The sequence below is a fragment of the Schistocerca nitens genome, chromosome 2 (genome assembly GCF_023898315.1).
Source record: "Schistocerca nitens isolate TAMUIC-IGC-003100 chromosome 2, iqSchNite1.1, whole genome shotgun sequence".
Lineage (NCBI taxonomy): Eukaryota > Metazoa > Arthropoda > Insecta > Orthoptera > Acrididae > Schistocerca > Schistocerca nitens.
In genome coordinates this window covers 21,077,147-21,102,389 of record NC_064615.1, presented here as the reverse complement: position 1 = coordinate 21,102,389, position 25,243 = coordinate 21,077,147, and the positions used below count along the sequence as shown (strand labels likewise).

The 25,243-nt window shown below is 39.8% G+C and overlaps 1 protein-coding gene across 4 annotated transcripts in view; it reads left to right on the top strand.

Annotated features, from left to right (window-relative positions):
• Positions 1-25,243, top strand: part of LOC126235680 (E3 ubiquitin-protein ligase RBBP6) — a 400,367-nt gene that overhangs the window by 154,288 nt on the left and 220,836 nt on the right. For all 4 annotated transcript variants that reach the window (XM_049944411.1, XM_049944412.1, XM_049944413.1 and 1 more), the window contains exons 11-13: positions 8,235-8,570; positions 20,523-20,676; positions 24,368-24,625. In XM_049944411.1, coding sequence (XP_049800368.1) covers positions 8,235-8,570; positions 20,523-20,676; positions 24,368-24,625 — 748 coding nt within the window. The remainder of the gene's footprint in view (positions 1-8,234; positions 8,571-20,522; positions 20,677-24,367; positions 24,626-25,243) is intronic.

Sequence of the window (25,243 nt, the reverse complement as noted above, 5' to 3'; positions counted from 1 at the left end):
ATGCAATACCTCCAATTTGACAGCTGTCACCTGTTCCATACAGCCTAGCCACCGAGGGCCATCACATAGGCAATGACGAGTAGTACGTCTCAAAATATACCAGGCCTTCACAGACCATAATTATCCTACCAACCTTGTACAAAAACAAATCTCCCATGCCTTATCTTTCCAGTCTCCCACAACATCCCAAAGTCTCACCATTTTGATTACCTCACATTATGCTCTGAAATGAGAAATGTCCTGCCCACTATCCTTCCCACCCCTCCCACATTGGTATTCCGCCGTCCACTGAACCTACACAATATACTCATCCATCCCTATACAACCCCTGTTCCCAGTGCCTTGCCTCATGGCTCATATACCTATAATAGACCTAGATGCAAGACGTGTCCCATACATCCTCCATTCACCACCACCTATTTCATCCAGTCACAAACATCACCTATCCCATCAAAGGCAGGGTTACCTTTGAAACCAATCATGTAATCTACAAGCTAAGCTGCAACCACTGTGCTGCAGTCTGTGTGGGCATGACAATCAACAAGCTGTCTGTCCGCATGAAAGGCCACCAACAAATTGTGGCCAAGAAACAAGTGGACAACCGTGTTGCTGAGCATGCTGCCCAATACAACATCCTTCATTTCAATGACTGCTTCAGATCCTGTGGCATATGGATCCTTCCCATCAACATCCGCTTTTCTGAATTGTGCGGGTGGGAACTCTCCCTGCAACATATCCTACGTTCCCGTAACCCTCCTGGCCTCAGCCTACATTAGTTATTTTTCTCATCCATCCAGCCTCTTCGCACCCAGTCTTTTTTGCTTCTCTCTTTTCCGCTACCCCCCCCCCCCCCCCACCTCTCCCCTGCCCCCTGTCTAAACTCATGACTGCATCTAGCTGCCCTACCTTCTCTCCCCACCTCATCCTTGAGTGTCCTCATCAGCACTTCACTGTCCCCCCACCCCTACCCGGCTACCCCTCTGCCTTCCCATCCCAGCCTCTTCCTAATCCCTACCCAGTTGCCACTCCCACCATGCACTGCTACTGTTGCTCGCAGTGTGGCTTCAGCTGCCAGAGGCTAAAGTGGTGTGTGTGTGTGTGTGTGTGTGTGTGTGTGTGTGTGTGTGTGTGTGTGTGTGAGAGAGAGAGAGAGAGAGAGAGAGAGAGAGAGAGAGAGAGAGAGAAGCATGTGTGTGCACGTGCGCTTGCATCTGTCGTCTATTTTTGACAAAGACCTTGTTGGCCAAAAGCTTAATTGTAAGAGTCTTTCTGTTGTGCCTATCTGCGACTCAGCATCTCCACTATATAGTGAGTAGCAACTTTCCTTTTTGTAATTTTAACATTAAATCGCTATGAGATACACAACATCCTCCCCACACAGGCTCCCATTTAAGTGCAGCATGATTTCATGGCCGGTATTTGTGCTTTAGGTGATTTTTGTTTTGTCTACAGAAGGCTGGCTCACGTGTTCATACACCCTCACAGAAATTCTGGTTACTATCTCAAGCAGAAAAGAGGAATGGTCAAAACATTGATTGGCTGTACTAAAAGAATCTGTGAACAACAGTAGCAGAACTATGAGTAGGGACTGGAAAATGTAGAATCTATTTGTGGCAAAATTCTCATCTGTTTGTTGTTGTTTTTGTTGTTGTTGTTGTTTGTGAATTATGATGCACTAATATAAAATGTTGTACTGCTACATAAGTGAAGATGAACAAAGCCTTAGTTCTTGAAAATGAACTTAGAAAAAGAGAATATTTAAATTATCCCTACTGATAACGTATATTGTTGGTTATAAAAATATGGTACTTCAATGCTGCCACCAGTGTTACTCTTAACCATGTTCAGAGTGAATTTTATGTTTACAGTTACGGAATCTGAATCCTCTACACGGTTCTCAGTTTTCTATGACTATTTGTTATTTTGTCACTTGTTTTAAGCTCGTTTTATTCTTAACTTCATTTCTCATTCCAGATTGAGCCATAATACATTTATGTTTGGTGATATACTAAGTTATCTCTGGAGTATTAGTTATTAATTCTGGTGTTGGCTGGCCGGTGTGGCCCAGCGGTTCTAGGCGCTTCAGTTTGGAACCGCGCGACCGCTACGGTCGCAGGTTCGAATCCTGCCTTGGGCATGGATGTGTGTGACGTCCTTAGGTTAGTTAGGTTTGAGTAGTTCTAAGTTCTAGGGGACTGATGACCTCAGAAGTTAAGTCCCATAGTGCTTAGAGCCATTTGCACCTCTTGAAGTTCTAGTAACTCCAACTTTACAGCTGATGAATCCATAATAATTGACAGTGAAACGAGATGGCCATCTTCCACAATGTCAACAAGGAAAAGAGTTTCCATAATGAAAATGAACGTTGAAGTGTCCTCCCACCACCAAACCTGACATTTATTTCTTCAGCAAGGGCAGACATTCTACTTACTGTATTTACCTGAGTATAAGATGACCCTCTTTTCTTAAGAGGCTCCTTGCCAGAAATTTATTTTTAATATATTCTAAGTACAGACTTTTTTGACATCAAGTTGTTGTTGTAGTCTTCAGTCCAGAGACTTGTTTGATGCAGCTCTCCATGCTACTCTATCCTGTGCAAGCTTCTTCCTGTCCCAGTACCTACTGCAACCTACATCCTTCTGAATCCGCTTAGTTTATTCATCTCTTTACTCTCCATGCTGCCCTCCAATACTAAGTTGGTGATCCCTTGAAGCCTCAGAATGTGTCCTACCAACCAATCTCTAGTCAAGTTGTACCACAAATTTCTCTTCTCCCCAATTCTATTCAGTTCCTCCTCATTAGTTATGTGATCTACCCATCTAATCTTCAGCATTCTTCTGTAGCACCACATTTCGAAAGCTTCTATTCTCTTCTTGTCTAATCTATTTATCGTCCACATTTCACTTCCATACATGGCTGCACTCCATACAAATACTTTCAGAAATGACTTCCAGACACTTAAATCTATACTCAATGCTAACAAATTTCTCTTCTTCAGAAAGGCTTTCGTTGCCATTGCCAGTCTACATTTTATATCCTCTCTACTTTGACCCTCATTAGTTATTTTGCTCCCCAAATAGCAAAACTCATCTACTACTTTAAGTGTCTCTTTTCCTAATCTAACTCCCTCAGCACCACGTGATTTAATTTGACTACATTCCATTATCCTCGTTTTGCTTTTGTTGATGTTCATCTTATATCCATCTTTCAAGACACTGTCCATTCCGTTCAACTGCTCTTCCAGGGCCTTTGCTGTCTCTGGCAGAATTACAACGTCATCGGCAAACCTCAAAGGTTTTATTTTTTCTCCATGGATTTTAGTTCCTATTCCTTTACTGCTTGCTCAATATACAAATTCAATAACATTGGGGCTAGGCTACAACCCTGTCTTACTCCTTTCTCAACCACTGCTACCCTTTCGTGCCCCTCGACTCTTATAACTGCCATCTGGTTTCTGTACAAATTGTAAATAGCCTTTTGCCCCCTGTAAATTACCCCTGCCACCTTCAGAATTTGAAAGAGAGTATTCCAGTTAACACTGTCAAAAGCTTTCTCTAAGTCTACAAATGCTAGAAACTTAGATTTGCCTTTCCTTAATCTTTCTTGTAAGATAAGTTGTAGGGTCAGTATTGCCTCACATGTTCCAACATTTCTATGGAATCCAAACTGATCTTCCCGGAGGTCAGCTTCTACCAGTTTTTCCATTCATCTGTAAAGAATTTGTGTTAGTATTTTGCAGCCGTGACTTATTTAACTGATAGTTCGGTAATTTTCACACCTGTCAACACCCGATTTCTTTCGGATCAGAATTATTATATTCTTGAAGTCTGAGAGTGTTTCATCTGTCTCATACATTCTGCTCACCAGCTGGTAGAAATTTGTCAGGGCTTGCTCTCCAAAGGCTATCAGTAATTTTAATGGAATGTTGTCTATTCCCGCGGCCTTGTTTCGACTTAGGTCTTTCAGTGCTCTGTTAAACTCTTCACGCAATATCATATCTCCCATTCCATCTTCACATACGTCCTCTTCCATTTCCATAGTATTGTCCTCAAGTGCATGGCCCTTGTATAGGCCCTCTATATACTCCTTCCACCTTTTTGCTTTCCCTTCTTTGACTTAAGGGTATCAGCCTAAAAAGTTAAAATTACTTCTTTTTCTTGCCAGTCGTGTGATACCACTATATTTTTAATCATCGTTGTCGTTGTCCTAAGACAGCAGCTCTGAAACTTATATCTTCATTGTCACAAATATTTCACTGCTTCTTCTGAATATGTTGGAATTGTTTTTTAACTCAAAGCGGATTTTGCTTTTATACTGATGTGAAAATGTAACAATATCTTTTGCTACAAAAACATAATGTCTGCCAAAAAACATTGCTGCACAAAACATGTAAATATATCACTTCCCTGAGTCTAGATTTTTAGTCTTTCCTGCAGAAATCTATACTATTGTTTAGTATTTGTAAAATTTACTTGAACAACAACAGTTTAATCTGAAAATATGACGACCACATATAATGTAAGTGACGAATTTGGGAAGAAAAACTTTTCTTGTAATCAGGTAAATCTTGGTATTTGCACCAGAACTGAAGAAAGATTTTCAGTAATTTTCTTCAAGCATATGAAATGATCAAATGTTTCAGTCTTGGGGTCCTTCCAAAAGAGTTTTAATTTGTTATGAAAGCTGAACACAGACTGTGACAAATCAGAAATAAGTTTCCTCTTCATAATGTGTTTTAGTGTACGTAAATGCTGAAGAGTACAGAAAAAAAAGCCATATTTAACAGCCGCTGTGGCTAATCAATCTGAGGGGAAGATTTTTCTTTTTCCTGCAGAAATTGCTTGACTGGATTCAGTACTGGAAAAATCTGCCTAGAACCTTGCGTACTGATAGCCATTTCACTGAACAGTAACAAGACACATCATCAGGAATAACATCACTGCTGATTTCTTCTATTAAAGATTTGAACTGACAGTATGTTTTGGCATTTGAGTGAATGTAGCTCACAGTTTTTAGCATCACCTGTATAATGTATGGATATTGAAAACAACTAGGTATAATTCAGTGGACATCAGGAATTCAGGGTATGAAGTGCCGGTATTTAAAAGCCCTGAAGGCCTAGGTTTTTACCTGTCTCAGGTGGTGCACCTTGGGTAAAAATACGGAATCTTCTCAGTAGGCTCTTAATATTTAATGAGAACATCAACCAGGGATTCTTTAATGTCACACCTCAAGTAATATCCTTCAATGTAACAATGTCTAAGAGCTCTCCTACCACCTCCAAGTCATTATATCTTACAAAAATGGCAAGTTGCATTTTATCTTGGATATCTGTAGACTCATCCAAAGTTAGACACATTGCTGAGCATTCAATCACCCCCCCCCCCCTCTCTCTCTCTCTCTCTCTCTCTCTCAAGATATTTACAAATCATCACTAATAGTAGAAACTTGCCTGTATTGTATGTTGAGAAGCAGACATTTTCTCAACAAGTTTTTGTAGTTCCATATTTTCAGGGTCTAAAATAGAAACAATTGGGGCAACTCTTTGTCGTTTACAAACACCGCTTCACTGTAAGGCTTCTATTAAAAGACAAGATGAACCCAGCTTCAGTTGTTAAATCTGCTTGCTTGGTAAATGTAGTCATAATCCTGTTTTGCCCTTGAAATTTTTCCTTTAATTATGACAGTTTTACCATTCCTCTCTACAAAAAGGAATGGCTTCCACTCTTTATTAAACACACCGTCCTGTTCTTCATATTTACGCTCCTTAGGTAACAATTTAACTGCAGGGCCACCAGCAGTAATCACAAGTTTACTTAAAGAATCTCACTGCATGGAGAAAAGTAACCATGTTCGTAGCTACAAATGTGACCAGCTGCTGAGTGCCGCACCTTGATCCATGCTGCTACATGTTTGAAGCAGCGTACTATTCCCAAATCTACAAGAAGGTTGCACAGTTGCTAGTTTGAGCAATGAGTTTCTTTTGTATTAAGCTGCATACACACTGGCCACACCATGCCAAACCGACAAAAGTGGTTCGGCGCAGCATGACACACTGGGTGTGGACAGCAAACTGCACCACCCTGCTCTGCACAGCGCATTTGTCTGTGTGGTGATGCGTCAGGCATGGGCAAGGCTTTATATAAGTGTGTGTCATTTTTTTATGTTTTAAAATTTTATTAATTTTTTAATTTATTTATTTATATACTTTATTTCAAGTGCCACACAACACTGAAGCAACAGGTGTATGCAGCTTGTGAGCTTCGTTGTGGCTACCACTGGCACTGTGTTAAACCCCAGAGACTTAAGAAGGTATCAATTCCTGGAGAGGACATCTTTTTGACCTTAAAGTTCCACACTTTTTTCCTCTCTTCTAGTACGGAAATTTTGTTTTTGCTTTTCAGCTAATGCATTTGCTTCTGTAGATCAAGTATGAATGTGTTCTCCTATGTGTACTACAAATAGCTCTACTTTGTAAAACAGATAGCAAGCCATTGCAGCTCTCATTTGTTCACATACAAATAGTTAACTACTGTTACAATTGAGTTGCGCAGCAATGGGAGGAGATAACTTTAAGGGAATTGGGGACAGCTGAGAGTACTTACACTATTGCCATGTGTAGGTTGTGCTGGAACCCACACATTAGGTGTAGGATCAGTCCCTTTTTCACAGCTTGTTATGGACTTTATCTGAAAGCACACACACACACACACACACACACACACACACACAAAACCCAATTACAGCAGCCAGAGGCTGTGGTCATGTGTACATGAGGTGTGTGTGTGTGTGTGTGTGTGTGTGTGTGTGTGTGTGTGTGTGTGTGTGTGTTTCCAATGAAGGCCTTGTTGGCCAAAAGCTCACTTTCTGACAATCTTTTTGTTGTGCCTGTCTGTGACACAGCATTTCTGCTATATGGTGAGGAGCAACTATCCCTTTCATAGTACCAAGATAGTTATTGATTGTTAAAGTTATAATATTTACCATTGCACTTGGCAGTGCTAAATATACAATTTATAAAGTCTCAGACAATCATCACTAGAAGTTCACAAAAATTCTGTAATCAGTAAAAAAATTCCATACCTAGATTAATGGAGGGAGCAATGGAGGGAGCAAGTGCCCACCCATGCTGCCATTATGTTATGTAGTACATTACCACTGTAACTACTGCTTTTTCATTACAAAAGTGCTTTGTAAACCAATACATTTTCCACTCATAATCTAGATGGATAGTTCATTTTTGACCTCGGTTATTATATAGACACAGCTTGATGATTCATATTGACCTAGGAAAAATTCTGCTTCTGTTTTGATGTATCATCATCATACTAACTTCATGACCCTCACTTTAGGTTAGTGACAGTACTTGATCTCAAGAACATACTGATCCCTTTTTATTGTTCTTTTTTTGGAGAACACTAGTTAGTATTGTGGACAGTTGGTTGTAGAAACTCGTGATGATTTTATACTGTGACACCAGTTGTCTTATGTATGTGTAGTGTATGTATGAAAATACTATATTCAGGTATTCAGCAAACTGCATAGCAGTCATCTTGCACCTAAATAAATTACACCTTCAAACAGTGGAAAATTTTTGATGGAATAACAATATAATGAAAAGTGTACATTGCTACTCACCATATAGAGGTGATGTTGAATTACGGGCAGCAGGACAGATAGATGGCTATGCGTTTGGCTTTGGCTAAAATTACTGCTTCTGAAGTAGAAGACATATACACAAGCACAAAACACTGACAACACTGACACGTGACCCCTTGTGTCTGAACACTGTCACCAGACTCAGACTGTGTGTGTGTGTGTGTGTGTGTGTGTGTGTGTGTTTTTCTTGATAAGCCCATGTCTTTTTTTTCTTTTTTTCTCCCCCTTCATACATCTTTGTAAATCTATTAACATTTGTTTATAGGGAAATTGGAAAATGTATACTTCGTGCATAGTGGTTTAATGAATTAGTAATACTTCTGTTTCGCACTCATAAGCACCACCACAAACTAGAAACAATGCATCAGGAAACAAAAAGAAATCTGCTTTGTGTAAGTTGCATTTTCAGATGTAATTGGAGAGACTGGGAGGGGAGTCCTAACATGTGAAGTGGATTTAATTCCACAGTTGCTGTTGCTTTATTTCTGCTTTTCTCATCCATCCTCAATTCCTTTTTCCATTCTTACTGAATCAGATTTGTTCTAATAAGTACCTGTCTTCTTGTTTTAATGTAGAATCTACACTGGAAGATGCTGCTCCACAGACAGTAACAGGGGCATTGATTGTTGTCCAAACTTGTGAGGCAACCAGCACAATACCTGTGCTTGGGGCAACAACGCAGGAGTCGTCTACTTCAGCAGAGCAACGAACACATTCAGTGAGAGAGCCCATCGTACATACAGAGACAACACAACCGTTGGCCCGCCCAGAGATTCCAATACAGCGACCAGTCACAACCACATCAGTGACAGGAGCAGTGACTGCAGAAAGCAGGCATCGTTCAGCTTCAGTGCAGCCTTCTGTAACCCCAGTTACATCACTTGAAGGACAGCAGTCTTGTGTCCATGATGGTAAGTGTCAGTTGAGTTTCTTGCGAATCATTAAATGCAAAGGTCTGTGATTTTGGAAAACACTGGAATCAAACTATGTAGGTGTTACAGTTACGTGAATTTTTCATTGTGTTTTTCTGCAGATATTGTCGTATTTCATTATGCAGTAGGTTCCAATGAACTACATGTGCTGTTTTTATATCCGTTTGGAGAGAGCAGTTATTACCAAATGGAAACAATTATGACTGATACTAACTGTAGAGGGTAGTGTTCCTCAGACAACTTTATTTGCAACTTATTTGTTTTTACTCTCTTTTTCCATGTGATATTAGTAGTATAACACAAATCCTGTCCAGAAGTTAATAATTTTCACTGTTACATCTTTTGTACAGGGTGATTATATTGGAAGTGGTACGTATGAGTCATTGTAATTTTATCCTTCCCCTTAAATGACCAGATCTGTTCATCAAATAGGGACCATTCCTAAGGATTCCAACACTTGTTTTTGTCATTCCAGTTGGGTCTATATATTTTCATTTTTGATGGTTTGCTTGCATCGGAGCTGTCACACTGCAAACGAATGCACACCAATGCCACCTTTCAACTGTGAAGCCAAAAGGCTATAGGTGAAAGCATTAGTTGTCTGTAGAACTGTGATAAGCTGAGACATTGCTACAGAAATGTATACAAAATCACTTTACTGGATCAATTGAGGTATTGTTATTCACAGGGGCAGAAGGAAAGACTCGTGTGAAGTTATTCTAGGATATATTAGTGACAAGCAGACCTGATCTTTTTGAGGAAGCTATTCTAGAAGAAGGTATTAGCGACCATAATGTCATTGTGGCTTCAATGTCAGTGAAACTTGCAAAACAAAAAACAAAAACAAAGAAACAGCGTAGAGTTTTCTTGTTTGGGAAAGCAAATAAAAGTGTCATTAAAGAATATCTTCATAGTCAGCTCCTAGCATTCACCACGGGACACAAAGATATTGAGCATCTTTGGTTGGAATGTAAAGGTATTGTCCACCATGTGCTAGAGAACTATGTGCCTAGGAAAAATATAGGGGAAGGAAAGGATCCACCTTGCTACAACAAATATATTAGGAAGTTGCTGAGAAAGCAGAGAATTTTGCACAGTCATTTTAAATGTAGTCACTGCCCCCCTCTGACAAACAGAAATTATGTGAAAGGAAAGCAGCTGTCAAAAGGTCAATGAGAGATTCTTTTCTTTTAACGAATTTGAAAGCAATATTTCATCTGCAGATTCTAAAAACAACCCCAAAAAATTTTGGTCATACGTAAAATCAATTAATGTTATAAATAATTCAATACCTTCTCTTGCTGAGAATAGGGGTAATGTATTTACAGAATAGGGGTAATGTAACTGATGATAATAAACAGAAGGCTGAAATTCTAAACGTAGCTTTCGAAAACTCGTTTACGGTAGAGGAATTGGCCCAGACGGTGTCCCCGTAAGATTTTATGTTGACTTTGCTACAAATATACCACCATTCTTACCCATCATCTATCTCAGATCATTGGAACAGTGGAAAGTTCCACTTAGATAATATTGTGGGGAAGGTGAAACAAAGACTGTGACAAACCCACTAAAGAGACAGCCTAAATTACACTTTTTCATCCTCTGCTGGAATATTCGAGATCTATTTACAAAATTTCAATCACCAACTTTCTCTTCCGAATGTGTAACTATTTTGTTGACACCCACCTATGTAGAGAGAAATGATCATCATAATAAAATAACAGAAATCAGAGCTCAAACGGAAAGATATAGATGTTCCTTTTTCCCCACGCACCATTCGAGAGTGGAATGGTAGAGAAGTAGTATGAAAATGGCTCGATGAACTCTGTGCCAGGCACTTAAGAGTGAATTGCAGAGTAACCATGTTGATGTAGATGTATCTTTTGTCGCAGTTTGTCCTGGAAGTTAGCATAGTATTCTCCAGTAATTGTTGGCCCAGTGGGGAGATAATCTACAAACAGAATCCCCTTCACATCCCAGAACACTGATGCCATGACCTTTCCTGCCAAAGGAATTGTCTTTGCTTTTTTTTGCTGGCGGAGAATCAGTATGTTTCCACTGCTGTACCTGTTCTTTTGTCTCTGGGATATAGTAGTGCACCCAAGTTTCATCTGTGACCACAAACCGGTGCAAAACGTTTTCTTTGTTTATCCTAAAATGGGCCCAATATTGTTAAGATATGTCCATTCTCGTGCGTTTTTGATCCAGCATCAAGCTTCGTGGCACCCATCTTGCAGATATTTTTTTCATTTCTAGTTATTCAGTTAAAATGTGATGTACTCATTCAGATAACATCTGGCAAGCGTGAGCAATTTCACGCACTTTTAATTGGCGGTCCCCCTTGACCATTTTGTGCACTTTTGCAATGATTTCTGGAGTAGTGACACCTCTTGGCCAACCACTGCACAGATCATCATTTTAAGTTCTCCCAACCACATTTAAATTCATTTGTCCACTTGGCAACAGTTGAATATGAAGGGGCAGAGTTCCCCAGTGTATTCTGGAAATTGCCGGCCGGTGTGGCCGTGCGGTTAAAGGCGCTTCAGTCTGGAACCGCGTGACCGCTACGGTCGCAGGTTCGAATCCTGCCTCGGGCATGGATGTGTGTGATGTCCTTAGGTTAGTTAGGTTTAATTAGTTCTAAGTTCTAGGCGACTGATGACCTCAGAAGTTGAGTCGCATAGTGCTCAGAGCCATATTCTGGAAATTGGCATCAGTGTCCTTTACTTTCATTCTTTCCTTATGAAGTACTTGATCACTGCTTGAATCTCTATTTTTTCCATCTTCGCAAATCACTATGTGGGAACAACAACAGAACCACGTCACTACCACAGCTGTCTTCCAATAGCACTGACGTGGCACGTGTTTACAGACAACAGTCCAGTGAATATCATGTGAACAACTCATTGTGCTAGTGCTGACCTCTTGTGGTGATTCCGAGAACTTTTCAAACCACCCTTGTATTTTATAAATGTGCTTAATTTTAATTGACATTGATAAATTCGGCTGTGAGTAAAGTGAAATTGGCTGCTTACCTCAGGGGCAGAGGAATAGGTAGCATGGCTACTGTAGGATTGAAGAATACGAGAAGGGGAATGTTTTCTTGTTTGCCCTCCAGTATGGGCAACTTGCTGGTTTGTGTACCTCATATTGATCAGCTGCTGTGGCACAAATTTTGACATGGAAGTAACATTGATTCGTGAATGTATATTATAGAGATCGTCATTTCACATGTGCTACATATTTGTAGACAGGAATATGAAATTAAATTAAGGCTCTTCTTATAAAACACAATGACTAGAAGAAAAATCACAATCAAAACATTTAGCGATTGTTTGTGGTCATGTCTCATATTGCACACAGTAATGTACTTAAATATAATTACTGTTATGGATCAATTAACCATCCGTTCAGACAGGCAACACAACAACATTTGGTCAGCCAGTTACAGTTTCACGACTTTGGGGTCACTGAGGGTGGCTGCAATCAGAAACAGAGAACAGCCGACGAAATGTTTTGAGTAGTGCAGACTTTTAATGGTCACTAATTGAGGGCCTCCACCAATCCATAACATACTAATTAAAATAAATAACAGCCCAAGTGGGGAAAAATACCACATTTGTTACTATGTACCAGTTTAAACATAAACATTTGATTTAATTTTGTTGCCATATGGTACTGTATTTCCTGAATGCTCCTGATATTTTTATTTACCTATATGTGTAAACTGTTTTGTGTAGTATGTAAATGTGTTTCTAAATACATCAATTAAAGTATTTATGTAATAGAAATTTTCATTTTATTTACGGTTTGTCATTTTGGTCATACTCTTCAACCTTTTAATAGATCATATCATTACTCAGTTTGCAGTGTCATGAAACAGTTCTAATTTGCAGTAAAACATAAATGCACTTTTCATTTCATGCACTTCACTCTGACTATTCAATTGTGTGATGGAACCTTGCATCTTCCTTTCATATCCATAGCAGGAAAATGCCGTATGCTGTCCAGTTACATGACTTTTTCAGATAGTATGGCAGCTAGTCTTATTTGGGATGTAGGAGCTCTCACTGAAACTACTTTTGGGTCTTCTTGCTTTCTTTTGTCATTCTGCTCTTGGGACAGCAAAGGTTTAGTTATGACCTTGTCAAACTAGGGTAAGACAGGTGTGCTTTTCCAGTGCATTCTTCTTGATAGAGCATCTCTTCTGTAAGGAAACAGAGCACTCACTATCATTTGGTCAAGTATCTGAAAAATTTTGTGTGGCATATTTTGTTTTGGAGCATTTCTGGATCCTGTACAAATCTATCGCTGAATCCACAGGATATGCACCTCCCATGGATTGATTATAACGTATAATTATTCTGGGGTGAGCCACGTTGATTGATTACCTCAAGTTCTTGTTGTCATATCTTTGTACTTCAGTCATTGAGTTTATTTCCACAAAATTCCTGAACAGTATCACAAATCTGTTGTCATGCAAATGTGCAGTAGATAATTTATATTCTTTGTGGATCACACATGTTGCCACCTTTCTGGAACTCTTCATTTTCTTCACACAGTCACATCCCTTTAGTCAGTTGAATCGGAGAGTATCTAAGGCTAGATCTCTTTCTGCCAGCTCCATTTGCAAATCTAAAGTATAGAACCAGTTGTCAAAAATATTTTACAGTTTTTGCTCTCTGGTATTACAACAGATAATATCTCTCTCTCTCTCTCTCTCTCTCTCTCTCTCTCTCTCTCTCTCTCTCTTACTCTTACTCTATCGTCTTGTGATGTTCAGTGACACTCTTTAAATGTTGTAATCTAGTCATCGAAGATATTTTGAACAGATAGTGTGTTTGCCTCCTCAATAATAATGTTCCATATTTTGCTTCCATGAAACATATAAAAATACTCTTTTGGACAGCGTATATGAGAAGGTATATAAAGTATACCAGTCCATGACATGAATAGTTGTTCTGACATTTTTTCCGACTACATGAAAGTTTAGGACATTTATTTGACTTTGGAGCACTCCTTTATTCTGCAACAACTATGAATTTCAGTGCAATACATTGTTTTCATCTCATTCTTCTTCTTCCTCTACTATTAGCCCTTCATCATCATTGTCATCAGTCTCATAATCAACTAATAAGTTCAAATATTTGATCGAGCACTCTCATTCTCTTAGTCATCTGCAGATCAGTGTCATCCTAATCCAAATTGTCACTTCCTTTAGGAATATGCTTAATTGGTGAGAACATCTACGCCATAGAAGCACAGAGCTGGAAGAGATGACCATCTAAAATTGAAAGTAATAAACAGCATTGTACTGAATCTACCCACATTGGAAAACAGCAACAAGATCATAGTTTTGCCACAAGGCAGCAAACACTATTGATGAATTGTTTGTCATTCAGTACCAAATACATGAAAGCATACTCCATTCTTCCATTTAGCATCATTTTACATACTTTATAAATGCAATTCCTTTAGATATGTGTGAAGTCGCAGAAATAATTCACTCTTCTAGCTGCTTCTGCATTTGTTTATATAAAGTCAACTCGCCAAAAATGATAGATTTTTTATTGTTCTACAAACATAACAACAGTAATTGCAAGCTAATCCTATGCAGCCAGACTGTGAATGATTTTCTTGACTTTATTCATAATTCTTGGACATGTGGTCAACATCTGCTTCTAAGTTAACTGCATAGACGATCTCCAAAAATGTAGAAGCAGCTAAGGAACGTTGGAAAACATCAGAAATTATGATTATTCATAAATTTACGATTTGTTGCCAAATAGCAGCACCATGCAATAGAAGGTTAAGTGTCATGGGCAAATATTGTCTCCACCCATCTCTACTTCATTCATCATAAGGACAAACCAGATGTAAACAAACACAAGCGTGATGCTTGGTAAGCAGCCGTAACTCTCTTACACAGGTGGTGCTCAGCACTTGGAAGTAGGTCAAACTTATGTATTAGATATCTTATTACTATGTCATTGTAAATGAAACTATTAAGACCTTAGGATGCATTAACAGCCATCAACGTTTTTCTTAATCATACTTTAGCTACGTAATTTTTATTTGAAAAATTATGTTCAGTCACAGTCTCCATAAATACTACTGTACGTATGCTCTGATTGTCTTGCTGTTAATATGTACTGTGAAAATGGATGACACTATGTCCCACTTTGTACTGAAACATATGCATGGAACACGGTTAATGGCGAGAAAAAAGTTGTTCGTAATGATTTTCACAAGCTTATAGAGAAAAATCAGCTCTGATGTTTTTCGAGAAACAGTATGCAATGAATATTAGGTCATATTCAAATTATGTGCGTGGCATATTTGGTAGCGTCATAGAATGATAATCGTGTATGCAAATACTCCTTATTGGAATATGCTCATTGTTTCATGGGACAGATGTGGTCTCACACGAGCCAGAGTTGTAAGCGCCATAGAAACATGGAAAACAATTATTTTTATGACGTCGAACACAGTAAGAAATGTTGCATTTTTACAGTTGTCGCTGTACTACTGCTATCTGAACCCAGTAGAGCTGCTCTAGATCCAAGTTAAGGGATTTGTTTCAAGAAATAACAAGAAATTTAAGCTGCCAAGCATACTAGAACTAATGCATGAAGCTTTGTGACATGTCACTGGCAAACGATGGCGAAATGCAGAACAGCATATCATAAAAGAGGAGGAGGAAATGTGGACTTCTTTGTGGCTTGGGATTTTGTTGGTGATGGCCTCGTTATCAATGTAGCAGTTCTGAAATGTATTCCTCAGACTCTGATTTGGAAGGAGTTCAGAGATTACCAGGCAGCAGACTCTAATACCTTCAGTGGCTTCGATATTTATCTTCATAGGAAAGCAGCAGTGCACTTTTACCCCACCCATACCTCATCCAGAAAAATTACCCTTGTTAATGTCATAAATTTTCGTTACTCTTGTTTTTAAATACAATACTATGTCAGCTACGATCGAGGGCATGTTATGTTTTCCGACAGGTCACCTAAAGAGCGTATCGCTTGAGTTTTGCCCCATATAATTTCCTTCAGTTTAAAAATTAATTACCTTCAAAGCTATATTATTCTCTGCTCATCTCTTTGTATGTCTTCACTGCAGCTTTTCATGTCACTGCAAGTTAGTTGAGTCACTTGCCTGGCCAGTGCAGTCAAAGTTAAATGCACCAATAAAGCTGTTGTCCCGTATCACCGCTGAGTCGATGTACATGTAACGCACTGGATAAAATGTATCCTCTTTATCTTACTTCACTGTACTCGAGACAGCTTGGCTTTAGCTCCACTCGGAAAGAAACTAAATGAGGTTCCAGCAAATGGGGAGGAATACGTAGTGTAATGTTTACATGAACTTTAATCTTATGATGAACGGAGTATAGTAATACATCGCCTATGGTGGCTCTACTCGTTGAAGAAAGGCATCCCCTATACATCATGTGTTGTTATTAATTCCAGTGGAAATGCTGTAGAAAATGATGGGAGGAGAGGATGAGGGCAAGAGAATGCAAAGGATCAGCTGAAAATGTAGACTATCAGAGGCTATTGTTAGGGGTATTGTGAGAATAGGTTTAATACTGACATGGCAGTTTCCACTCAGGCAATCGTGAAGGGCAAGTCTTGGGGAGAAGACATAGATGCAGTGAGTACTGAACCACCTACTGAAGTCATTGATGCCCTACTGTGTAGATTGTCTAGCAACACGATTATTGAGTTTGCGGTTTCACAGTTTGGTGATGGCCATTCATGGAGTAGGCAGTTCTGTAGTTGCCACTCATATGAGACAATATACAATAATTGAACAATGGAAAATCCAGGATGGAATGTAACAGCAAAGGAAAGTTGCTGCTCACCAAATAGCAGATATGCTGATTTACAGATAGCCACAACAAAGACTGTCACAAATAATCTTTCGGCCAGTAAGGCCTTTCTCGAAAACACACACACACACACACACACACACACACACACACACACACACACACACACCATTTATCACACTTAACAGAAATTCTAATCCATGCTGTAGCATCCTACAGTCACTCATTCCATGCATGCTGTGAACTCAGTTTTGAGTGTCACTTTTTTTTTATCATTACTACTCTGTGTGTTCAACTGGTATTGCAACTTGGCACAGTTAGAAAACCATAAGTTTGGTTGTTCATCTCTAGTTATACAACCTGAGTGGCATCTGCCTGCGACTCCTGGTCTTTTTTGAGTTCACGTGTACTTTATATTAATTTGAACAAGGCTGTTAAGTAGTCATAGAATATTATTATTATTATTATTATTATTATTCACGCATTTTCTTCAAGTAAGCTTCTATGGGACACATACTGTTGAGAACATATGGGTCTCTTTCACTCTCTTACTTTATTTCCTTCCATTCCAATGCCATGGTCACTATCATTAGCTACTGAAATACAAAGCTACCATTCAAATCCGCAGCTCATGGTCTAGCGGCTAGCATTGCTGCCTCTGGATCAAGGGGTCCCAGGTTCGATTCCTGGCCGGATCGGGGATTTTCTTTGCCTGGGGATTGTGTGTTTGTGTTGTCCTCATCATTTAATCATCATTCAGGAAAGTGGCAAGACTGGACTGTGCAAAGAGTGGGAATTTGTATTGGCGCTAATAACCACGCAGTTGAGTGCCCCACAAACCAAATTACATTATCGTCACCATCACGTCATCAGCTACCTTTCATGAAGTTATACATTCAGATCAGAACTTTGAAAAATAAATGTTAGTAGCCAAAACAGAAATAGAATGGAATGGAGAAATATGATACAGCCTTGTGAACATCATAGATATAAGAAATGAGCACACTTAACAGTTTTGCAACAGATTCAGTAAATGGAGGCACTAGAAGGTAAAGGATGTTAAAGGAACTGAACAGTATAGGCCACTTGGTTAGAAAATTGGTTGAAAATGCAAAGAAAGAAAACTGTATAGAATGACCAAGAGTGAAATGTGAAAAGATTAGATTCAAAATGTTTGGAAATAATTGATGGTGTATACAAGAAATTAAATAATTGTGGGGAAATGAGAAGTAAAGTTAAATATCAGTAGTGCAAGTGCAAAAAAATAACATTGCACAGGGAAGAGGGTAAGAGCAAGGATTTATTAGGGAGAAGTAGTGTGGTAGGGCTTATGAATGTGGATGTTCATTAACTATATTTATTCTCATATACTGAAACATTTATGTGAATCAGTTTTTGCTTTAAGCAATGTAAACATGATTCAATAGTTACAAAAAAGATTATTTTGTGTCTCCACATTTATTATTCATGCTTATAAATTCAACTATTTCTTTATATCTAAAAAGAAAGATGATGAGACTTACCAAACAAAAGCGCTGGCAGGTCGATAGACACACAAACAAACACAAATATACACACAAAATTCAAGCTTTCGCAACAAACTGTTGCCTCATCAGGAAAGAGGGAAGGAGAGGGAAAGACGAAAGGATGTGGGTTTTAAGGGAGAGGGTAAGGAGTCATTCCAATCCCGGGAGCGGAAAGACTTACCTTAGGGGGAAAAAAGGACAGGTATACACTCGCGCACACACACACACACACACATATCCATCCACACATACAGACACAAGCAGACATATTTAAAGACAAAGAGTTTGGGCAGAGATGTCAGTCGAGGTGGAAGAGTAGAGGCAAAGAAGTTGTTGAGAGACAGGTGAGGTATGAGTGGCGGCAACTTGAAATTAGCGGAGATTGAGGCCTGGCGGATAACGAGAAGAGAGGATATACTGAAGGGCAAGTTCCCATCTCCGGAGTTCGGATAGGTTGGTGTTGGTGGGAAGTATCCAGATAACCCGGACGGTGTAACACTGTGCCAAGATGTGCTGGCTGTGCACCAAGGCATGTTTAGCCACAGGGTGATCCTCATTACCAACAAACACTGTCTGCCTGTGTCCATTCATGCGAATGGACAGTTTGTTGCTGGTCATTCCCACATAGAATGCATCACAGTGTAGGCAGGTCAGTTGGTAAATCACGTGGGTGCTTTCACACGTGGCTCTGCCTTTGATCGTGTACACCTTCCGGGTTACAGGACTGGAGTAGGTGGTGGTGGGAGGGTGCATGGGACAGGTTTTGCACCGGGGGCGGTTACAAGGATAGGAGCCAGAGGGTAGGGAAGGTGGTTTGGGGATTTCATAGGGATGAACTAACAGGTTACGAAGGTTAGGTGGACGGCGGAAAGACACTGTTGGCGGAGTGGGGAGGATTTCATGAAGGATGGATCTCATTTCAGGGCAGGATTTGAGGAAGTCGTATCCCTGCTGGAGAGCCACATTCAGAGTCTGGTCCAGTCCCGGAAAGTATCCTGTCACAAGTGGGGCACTTTTGTGGTTCTTCTGTGGGGGATTCTGGGTTTGAGGGGATGAGGAAGTGGCTCTGGTTATTTGCTTCTGTACCAGGCCTGGTACAGAAGCAAATAACCAGAGCCACTTCCTCATCCCCTCAAACCCAGAATCCCCCACAGAAGAACCACAAAAGTGCCCCACTTGTGACAGGATACTTTCCGGGACTGGACCAGACTCTGAATGTGGCTCTCCAGCAGGGATACGACTTCCTCAAATCCTGCCCTGAAATGAGATCCATCCTTCATGAAATCCTCCCCACTCCGCCAACAGTGTCTTTCCGCCGTCCACCTAACCTTCGTAACCTGTTAGTTCATCCCTATGAAATCCCCAAACCACCTTCCCTACCCTCTGGCTCCTATCCTTGTAACCGCCCCCGGTGCAAAACCTGTCCCATGCACCCTCCCACCACCACCTACTCCAGTCCTGTAACCCGGAAGGTGTACACGATCAAAGGCAGAGCCACGTGTGAAAGCACCCACGTGATTTACCAACTGACCTGCCTACACTGTGATGCATTCTATGTGGGAATGGACACAGGCAGACAGTGTTTGTTGGTAATGAGGATCACCCTGTGGCTAAACATGCCTTGGTGCACAGCCAGCACATCTTGGCACAGTGTTACACCGTCCGGGTTATCTGGATACTTCCCACCAACACCAACCTATCCGAACTCCGGAGATGGGAACTTGCCCTTCAGTATATCCTCTCTTCTCGTTATCCGCCAGGCCTCAATCTCCGCTAATTTCAAGTTGCCGCCACTCATACCTCACCTGTCTCTCAACAACTTCTTTGCCTCTACTCTTCCACCTCGACTGACATCTCTGCCCAAACTCTTTGTCTTTAAATATGTCTGCTTGTGTCTGTATGTGTGGATGGATATGTGTGTGTGTGTGTGTGTGTGTGTGTGTGTGTGTGTGTGTGTGTGTGTGTGTGCGAGTGTATACCTGTCCTTTTTTCCCCCTAAGGTAAGTCTTTCCGCTCCCGGGATTGGAATGACTCCTTACCCTCTCCCTTAAAACCCACATCCTTTCGTCTTTCCCTCTCCTTCCCTCTTTCCTGATGAGGCAACAGTTTGTTGCGAAAGCTTGAATTTTGTGTGTATATTTGTGTTTGTTTGTGTGTCTATCGACCTGCCAGCGCTTTTGTTTGGTAAGTCTCATCATCTTTCTTTTTAGATATATTTTTTCCACGTGGAATGTTTCCCTCTGTTATATTCAACTATTTCTTTATATATATAAAAACAAAGATGATGTGACTTACCAAACGAAAGCGCTGGCAGGTTGATAGACAGACAAACATACACACAACTGACAACTGACGAGGCAACCGTTGGTTGCGAAAGCAGAATTTTGTGTGTATGTTTGTGTTTGTTTGTGTGTCTATCGACCTGCCAGCGCTTTCGTTTGCTAAGTCACATCATCTTTGTTTTTATATATATTTTTCCCACGTGGAATGTTTCCCTCTATTATATTCATATCATTAATTTGAACCCAACTATTTCTTTAATTATAAAAGATTACCTTCTCTTCTTTGCAGCAAATGCGGGGTCAGTGATAGCTGCAGAATCTGGTGCACAAGCCATCCCATCAACTATAGCTCCATTAAGCTCAAAACCAAAGTCTACATCACAGCACCAGGTGTTGGAAACAATTCCTACTGCTTCAGCCAGTAAATCTCGCTATCCATCTAGGTAAGTTTTTCTAGTGCATATTTTTATTATATAAATTTCAAAATGACTGGTTTGTTCAAGAAAATACTGCATGTACATTTTATTGGAACTGATGAATTAGCAGTGGGAGTTTGCCCATAATATGATTAAAACATAATTGTATGAAAATAAACTTATTGAAAAAGTCATGAGGCAAATGGTTGGGAATAGGCATGATTTATTCCACAAACATTACATTTCCAACTAATAATGAAGCATTGTGGAATAATTCATACGAACCCCCCCCCCCCCCCCCCCCAAATCTTTTCCTCGTGGTCATTGTTTGATGGAAGTCATAGGTGCAAACACCAAACACATCCTATTCCAGTTCTGTCACAAGCATACTGTACCCTTTAAGAAGCAGGTTTGCTTAAAAAAACAGTCATGTTATTACAAACTTTGCAATAACTTTTTGTTTTGGTGAGTATAACTGCAAGCCAGCTTGCCATTCGAATAAATAACGACCGTCTAACTGTGGTTAAGAGAAAAGTGTACTGCACAGTGGTAGAGCATGGCACTAACCACAGCATGATTGGTTTTGAAAGCTGCATTGCAAGCCATGCTATGTGATTATCCCCTTCCCAGTCTTGTTAATCATCCTGGTCTCCATCTCTGATAGCCCGCCCATGTCCTACATCCACTCTCATTCCTGCCGCATGCCTCCTAGTTCATTTTTTTCCTTCAATGTCTCCCTATTCCCCTATTATGAATTCCCTTCCTCCTCCCCCTCCCCCTCTTCTGTCTTCCCTTGTCAATCCACTCATTTTCTTTATCAGGGTGGATTCACTGGTTCCATATTTTAATCCCACTCCCTTTCTGCTTCGTCCTCCCTGCCATAGTTCTCCCATCACTCACCCTTTTTCTTCTCTCCACTTCTCCTTGTTCCTCTCATCCACTCTGATACAATTCCTCACATCACATGTGGAAAATGTAGCATTGTGTTAGTCTGTTAGCTAAGAGGGAAGGACATTCGTCAAAATCATTTCAATCTTGTTTATGTGCCTCTTAACCACCCAGTGCCCCAACTGAAAAGTGACCATTTACCTTTACTGTTTCCATTGTTTGAAAGATATGCAGAGTCTAAAAAATTTCATTAGCTGTTAGAAACTGGAAAAGAGGGAGGAAAAGGTTGAAGAAATAGAAGTCCACAAGGATGAGACAGTAAAGTGGATACAGCAAGGAGACAAATAACTTGGTCATACAGTGAGAGAACCCGGAAATGCACAAGGGAGCGAGGCATCCTCGTGCAAAAAACCCCATAGAGAACTGTTCTCCATGCACATACCTCATATTCCTACTGCAATGGCGTCGACATTACTGTTAACTCTGTATCGTCATTTGGCTCTCTCTCTCTCTCTCTCTCTCTCTCTCTCTCTCTCACACACACACACACACACACACACACACACAGAGAGAGAGAGAGAGAGAGAGAGAGAGAGAGAGAGAGAGAGAGAATTTTTTAACTTGCTGTTATGTTTTAGATCTCCATGGCTTCTTAATCATACAAAAGTATTAATTTGAAGCACATGGTGCTGCTGAAACAAACTGCAGCGTATTTTTATAGTTTATGTTCACAGACCATACAGTGACATGATCATCAGCTTAATGTCATTTCTTAAATAATATCACTCATTTACACTTTCTCGTGTTGCAACCTTCCTCGCATACTCCTTGGCAAGTAGCTTAATGTTTGGTAAAGTCATGAATATCATTTCCAGCTGCATCTTCAACATGGAGAGATCTGCACTGTTGAAATATTTACACTGAGCAATATATAACAATTTTGTACCAATTGTTTTGTTTTGTGGATAAAAATTTAAAGGAAACACATCTTGCAAATAAATAGTTTATATCTAATTGGCCTGTTGAGTGTAGCAGTGCAGGTCACTTAGTTGTTGATTGAATCCCTAGTACGGCAACCTGTAAGTTTTTTCCTGAGTGCTAGATTATCTCCCCCCACCCCCACCCCACCCCTTCTCCCTTCCTCACAGTCATGACACATTACTTCATCACACTTCTCTTGCTGAGCAGCAGCTAAATCTCTAAGGCAAAAATTAACACTTGAGCTTCCTTTTTGCAGTCCCTTTGGTCTTTGGTTGTGTGTTTCAGCTATTCAATTTTTATAGTTTATTTGATATCTGATTATTGGCCTTTGATTATGTTTTAATTTTTTTATTTTTATATACTGTTACTTATCTTCTCTCCACAATTCTTGTTCTGGATGCACTGCCTACTTTTCATGATGAGTTACGGTTGTTTGATTTTGTTTGCATCTCTGTGTTGTCCTACTTTAGCTGAAAGACTTCTACTCTCCATTTTCAGGTGCATATTGGGCTGGTACTTTAGATTAAGTGAATAGTAGTGTTTTTGCACAGTACAGAATTGAAGAAACTTTCAAACAATGCCAGAACTATGCGCTTCGTACTTAAAGTGGATGAAATATAAACACTGAACATTGTGACACACCCCCAACTTTTTTCCTCGCCTTTTACTGCTCTTTATTCTATTTGTAATTTTCGTGCCAAAGAGAATAAAGTTGGAAGTATGAATCCAATTTCCAGTACAGTTATGTTGTTGACAGTAACTCCACAAAGTTTGTCGTGCAGGTAGTCGGTAAAATTGAAATTTGAAGGTTATGTATTGGTGTAGTTGAACAAAATGGACATAGCGAGCCGTTGGCAACCACTTCTTAATTTTGACCAAATGCTGATGAGCAACTACTTGATACAAGTTGTATGGTCTTACAACAATGTGGTTTTCAATCTGTTAGTGGTGGGAAAATCACAAATGGGAAATACACATTTTTCTGTTCTTCACACAAAATAGTTTACAGCAATATGCTCACTTTTCTAATTTATTATATGATGGCTGATGTAAAATATTTCTGACCAGTTGGCTGGTTTCTTTATGGGATCAATCCCATTGAAAAACAAATTTCTCTAACAGTCATGAGAGGAATATTGTGTCCATTCTGTATGTTTCAATCCCTATTTCTCATGTGGCAAAAATGTCCCTCCATATTGATGGAAGCCCGAGCGTGTCTCTGCTGTGAGCCATGAACATTTTTCTCCCTCACTTTGTTCCTAGATTTTCACAATGTGTTGACATTGTACATGTATTCATCCTGGCTTTTTTTTTTCTCTCTATGTGCCTGCATGACTTTACTGTAACCAGAATGTTACTTCAACATAAGTGACCAGGCAATGGTGCTGTTACTTTAACTGCCTTTGAGTTGTATGCTCACTGTTACCATGTTTTCATTGTCAATTGTGTATGTATTGTTCATCTTAGGCAGTAGGTTAACTCACCTTCTTTTTGTCCAGACAGACATAGGAAGTGTCCTAGCAAATACATCCATGACACTCTTTTTAAAAGACCAACAGTTGCTAATCTGGCTTGCGCATTTCTTCTAGGTTCAGATTATCTCCACCTATTGTATTGTTGTCTGCATTAAGATACACAAATATTGACAGGCATGAAATAGCTTTGTTCTCGTATTTGTTCAGCATCATTATTTATTGATGAGATAATACGTTGATAAAAACCGTTACCAAGACTTCAACTTGCGAATCTGTCTTCAGAGTTTTTTTGTAATTCTAAATTTAGTTGGACATGAAGTATGTGCAAAGTTCGTGCAGCTATATGATTTTTCTTCTTGATTAATTATTTCAAGTCAAAGACGGTCTGTAGAAGAGCGACCTGGGACTCCCACCATCGATGAACATACGTCAGAAACCACCACCCATCCACCTGCTGCTGCATTGCCAGATACATCAGTACCACCACCAAATTTTCCTCCAGGAGAAGAACAGCCACAGTCTACATCAACTCAGCAACCACCAACCAACTATAGTCACATTCAGACAGTTGGTTCTAGAACACGTGGACCCTCAGTATTTAGGCCGGACCACCCGTTTCCACCACAGCATCGGTAAGATTGTTTCCATATTTATTCTGTTTAGCTATAACTGTTGTGTCTTGTCAATTACTTTTAACTATTTTTTCCATTTTTTTCTGTTTGTTGGTTGTCAGAGCTTAACAGAGTGTTAAATTATCAGCAGAAAAGGGTTTTAAGTGTACTTACTGCTGGAGTAGGGTGGGGATTTTTTTTGGCGGGAAGGGGGGGTCAAGCAGAGGCAATAAAATCTTCAGCCTTAGAGTTGTGTGGTGCCACATGTTTAAAAGAATCATCTGTAACAAAACATGTCTTCTTGCATTATATTTTTTGTGGTGAATATGTCTTCGTGCAGGGGTACACTTACTTACACATACTGCATCTAGTTGGCAACTTCAAGATGATTTTGGTGGTGAGCTTTTGCAGCCACGCAGAACTTCTGCCCAAGTAAAGTGAAGTATATTATTAATGTAGAGATGCTGCCAATGCTTGACAAATTGTTACTCCAGAACCCAAAGTTGAGATTCCGGAAGGTAATGTAAGACTGATAAAACCAATTTGGCTAGAGCACATACATTAACATTGAGCCCAACATTCACGTAATTTTATACACATCATTGTTTTATCTAGACTTGTCAAGTCATTACTATGTTG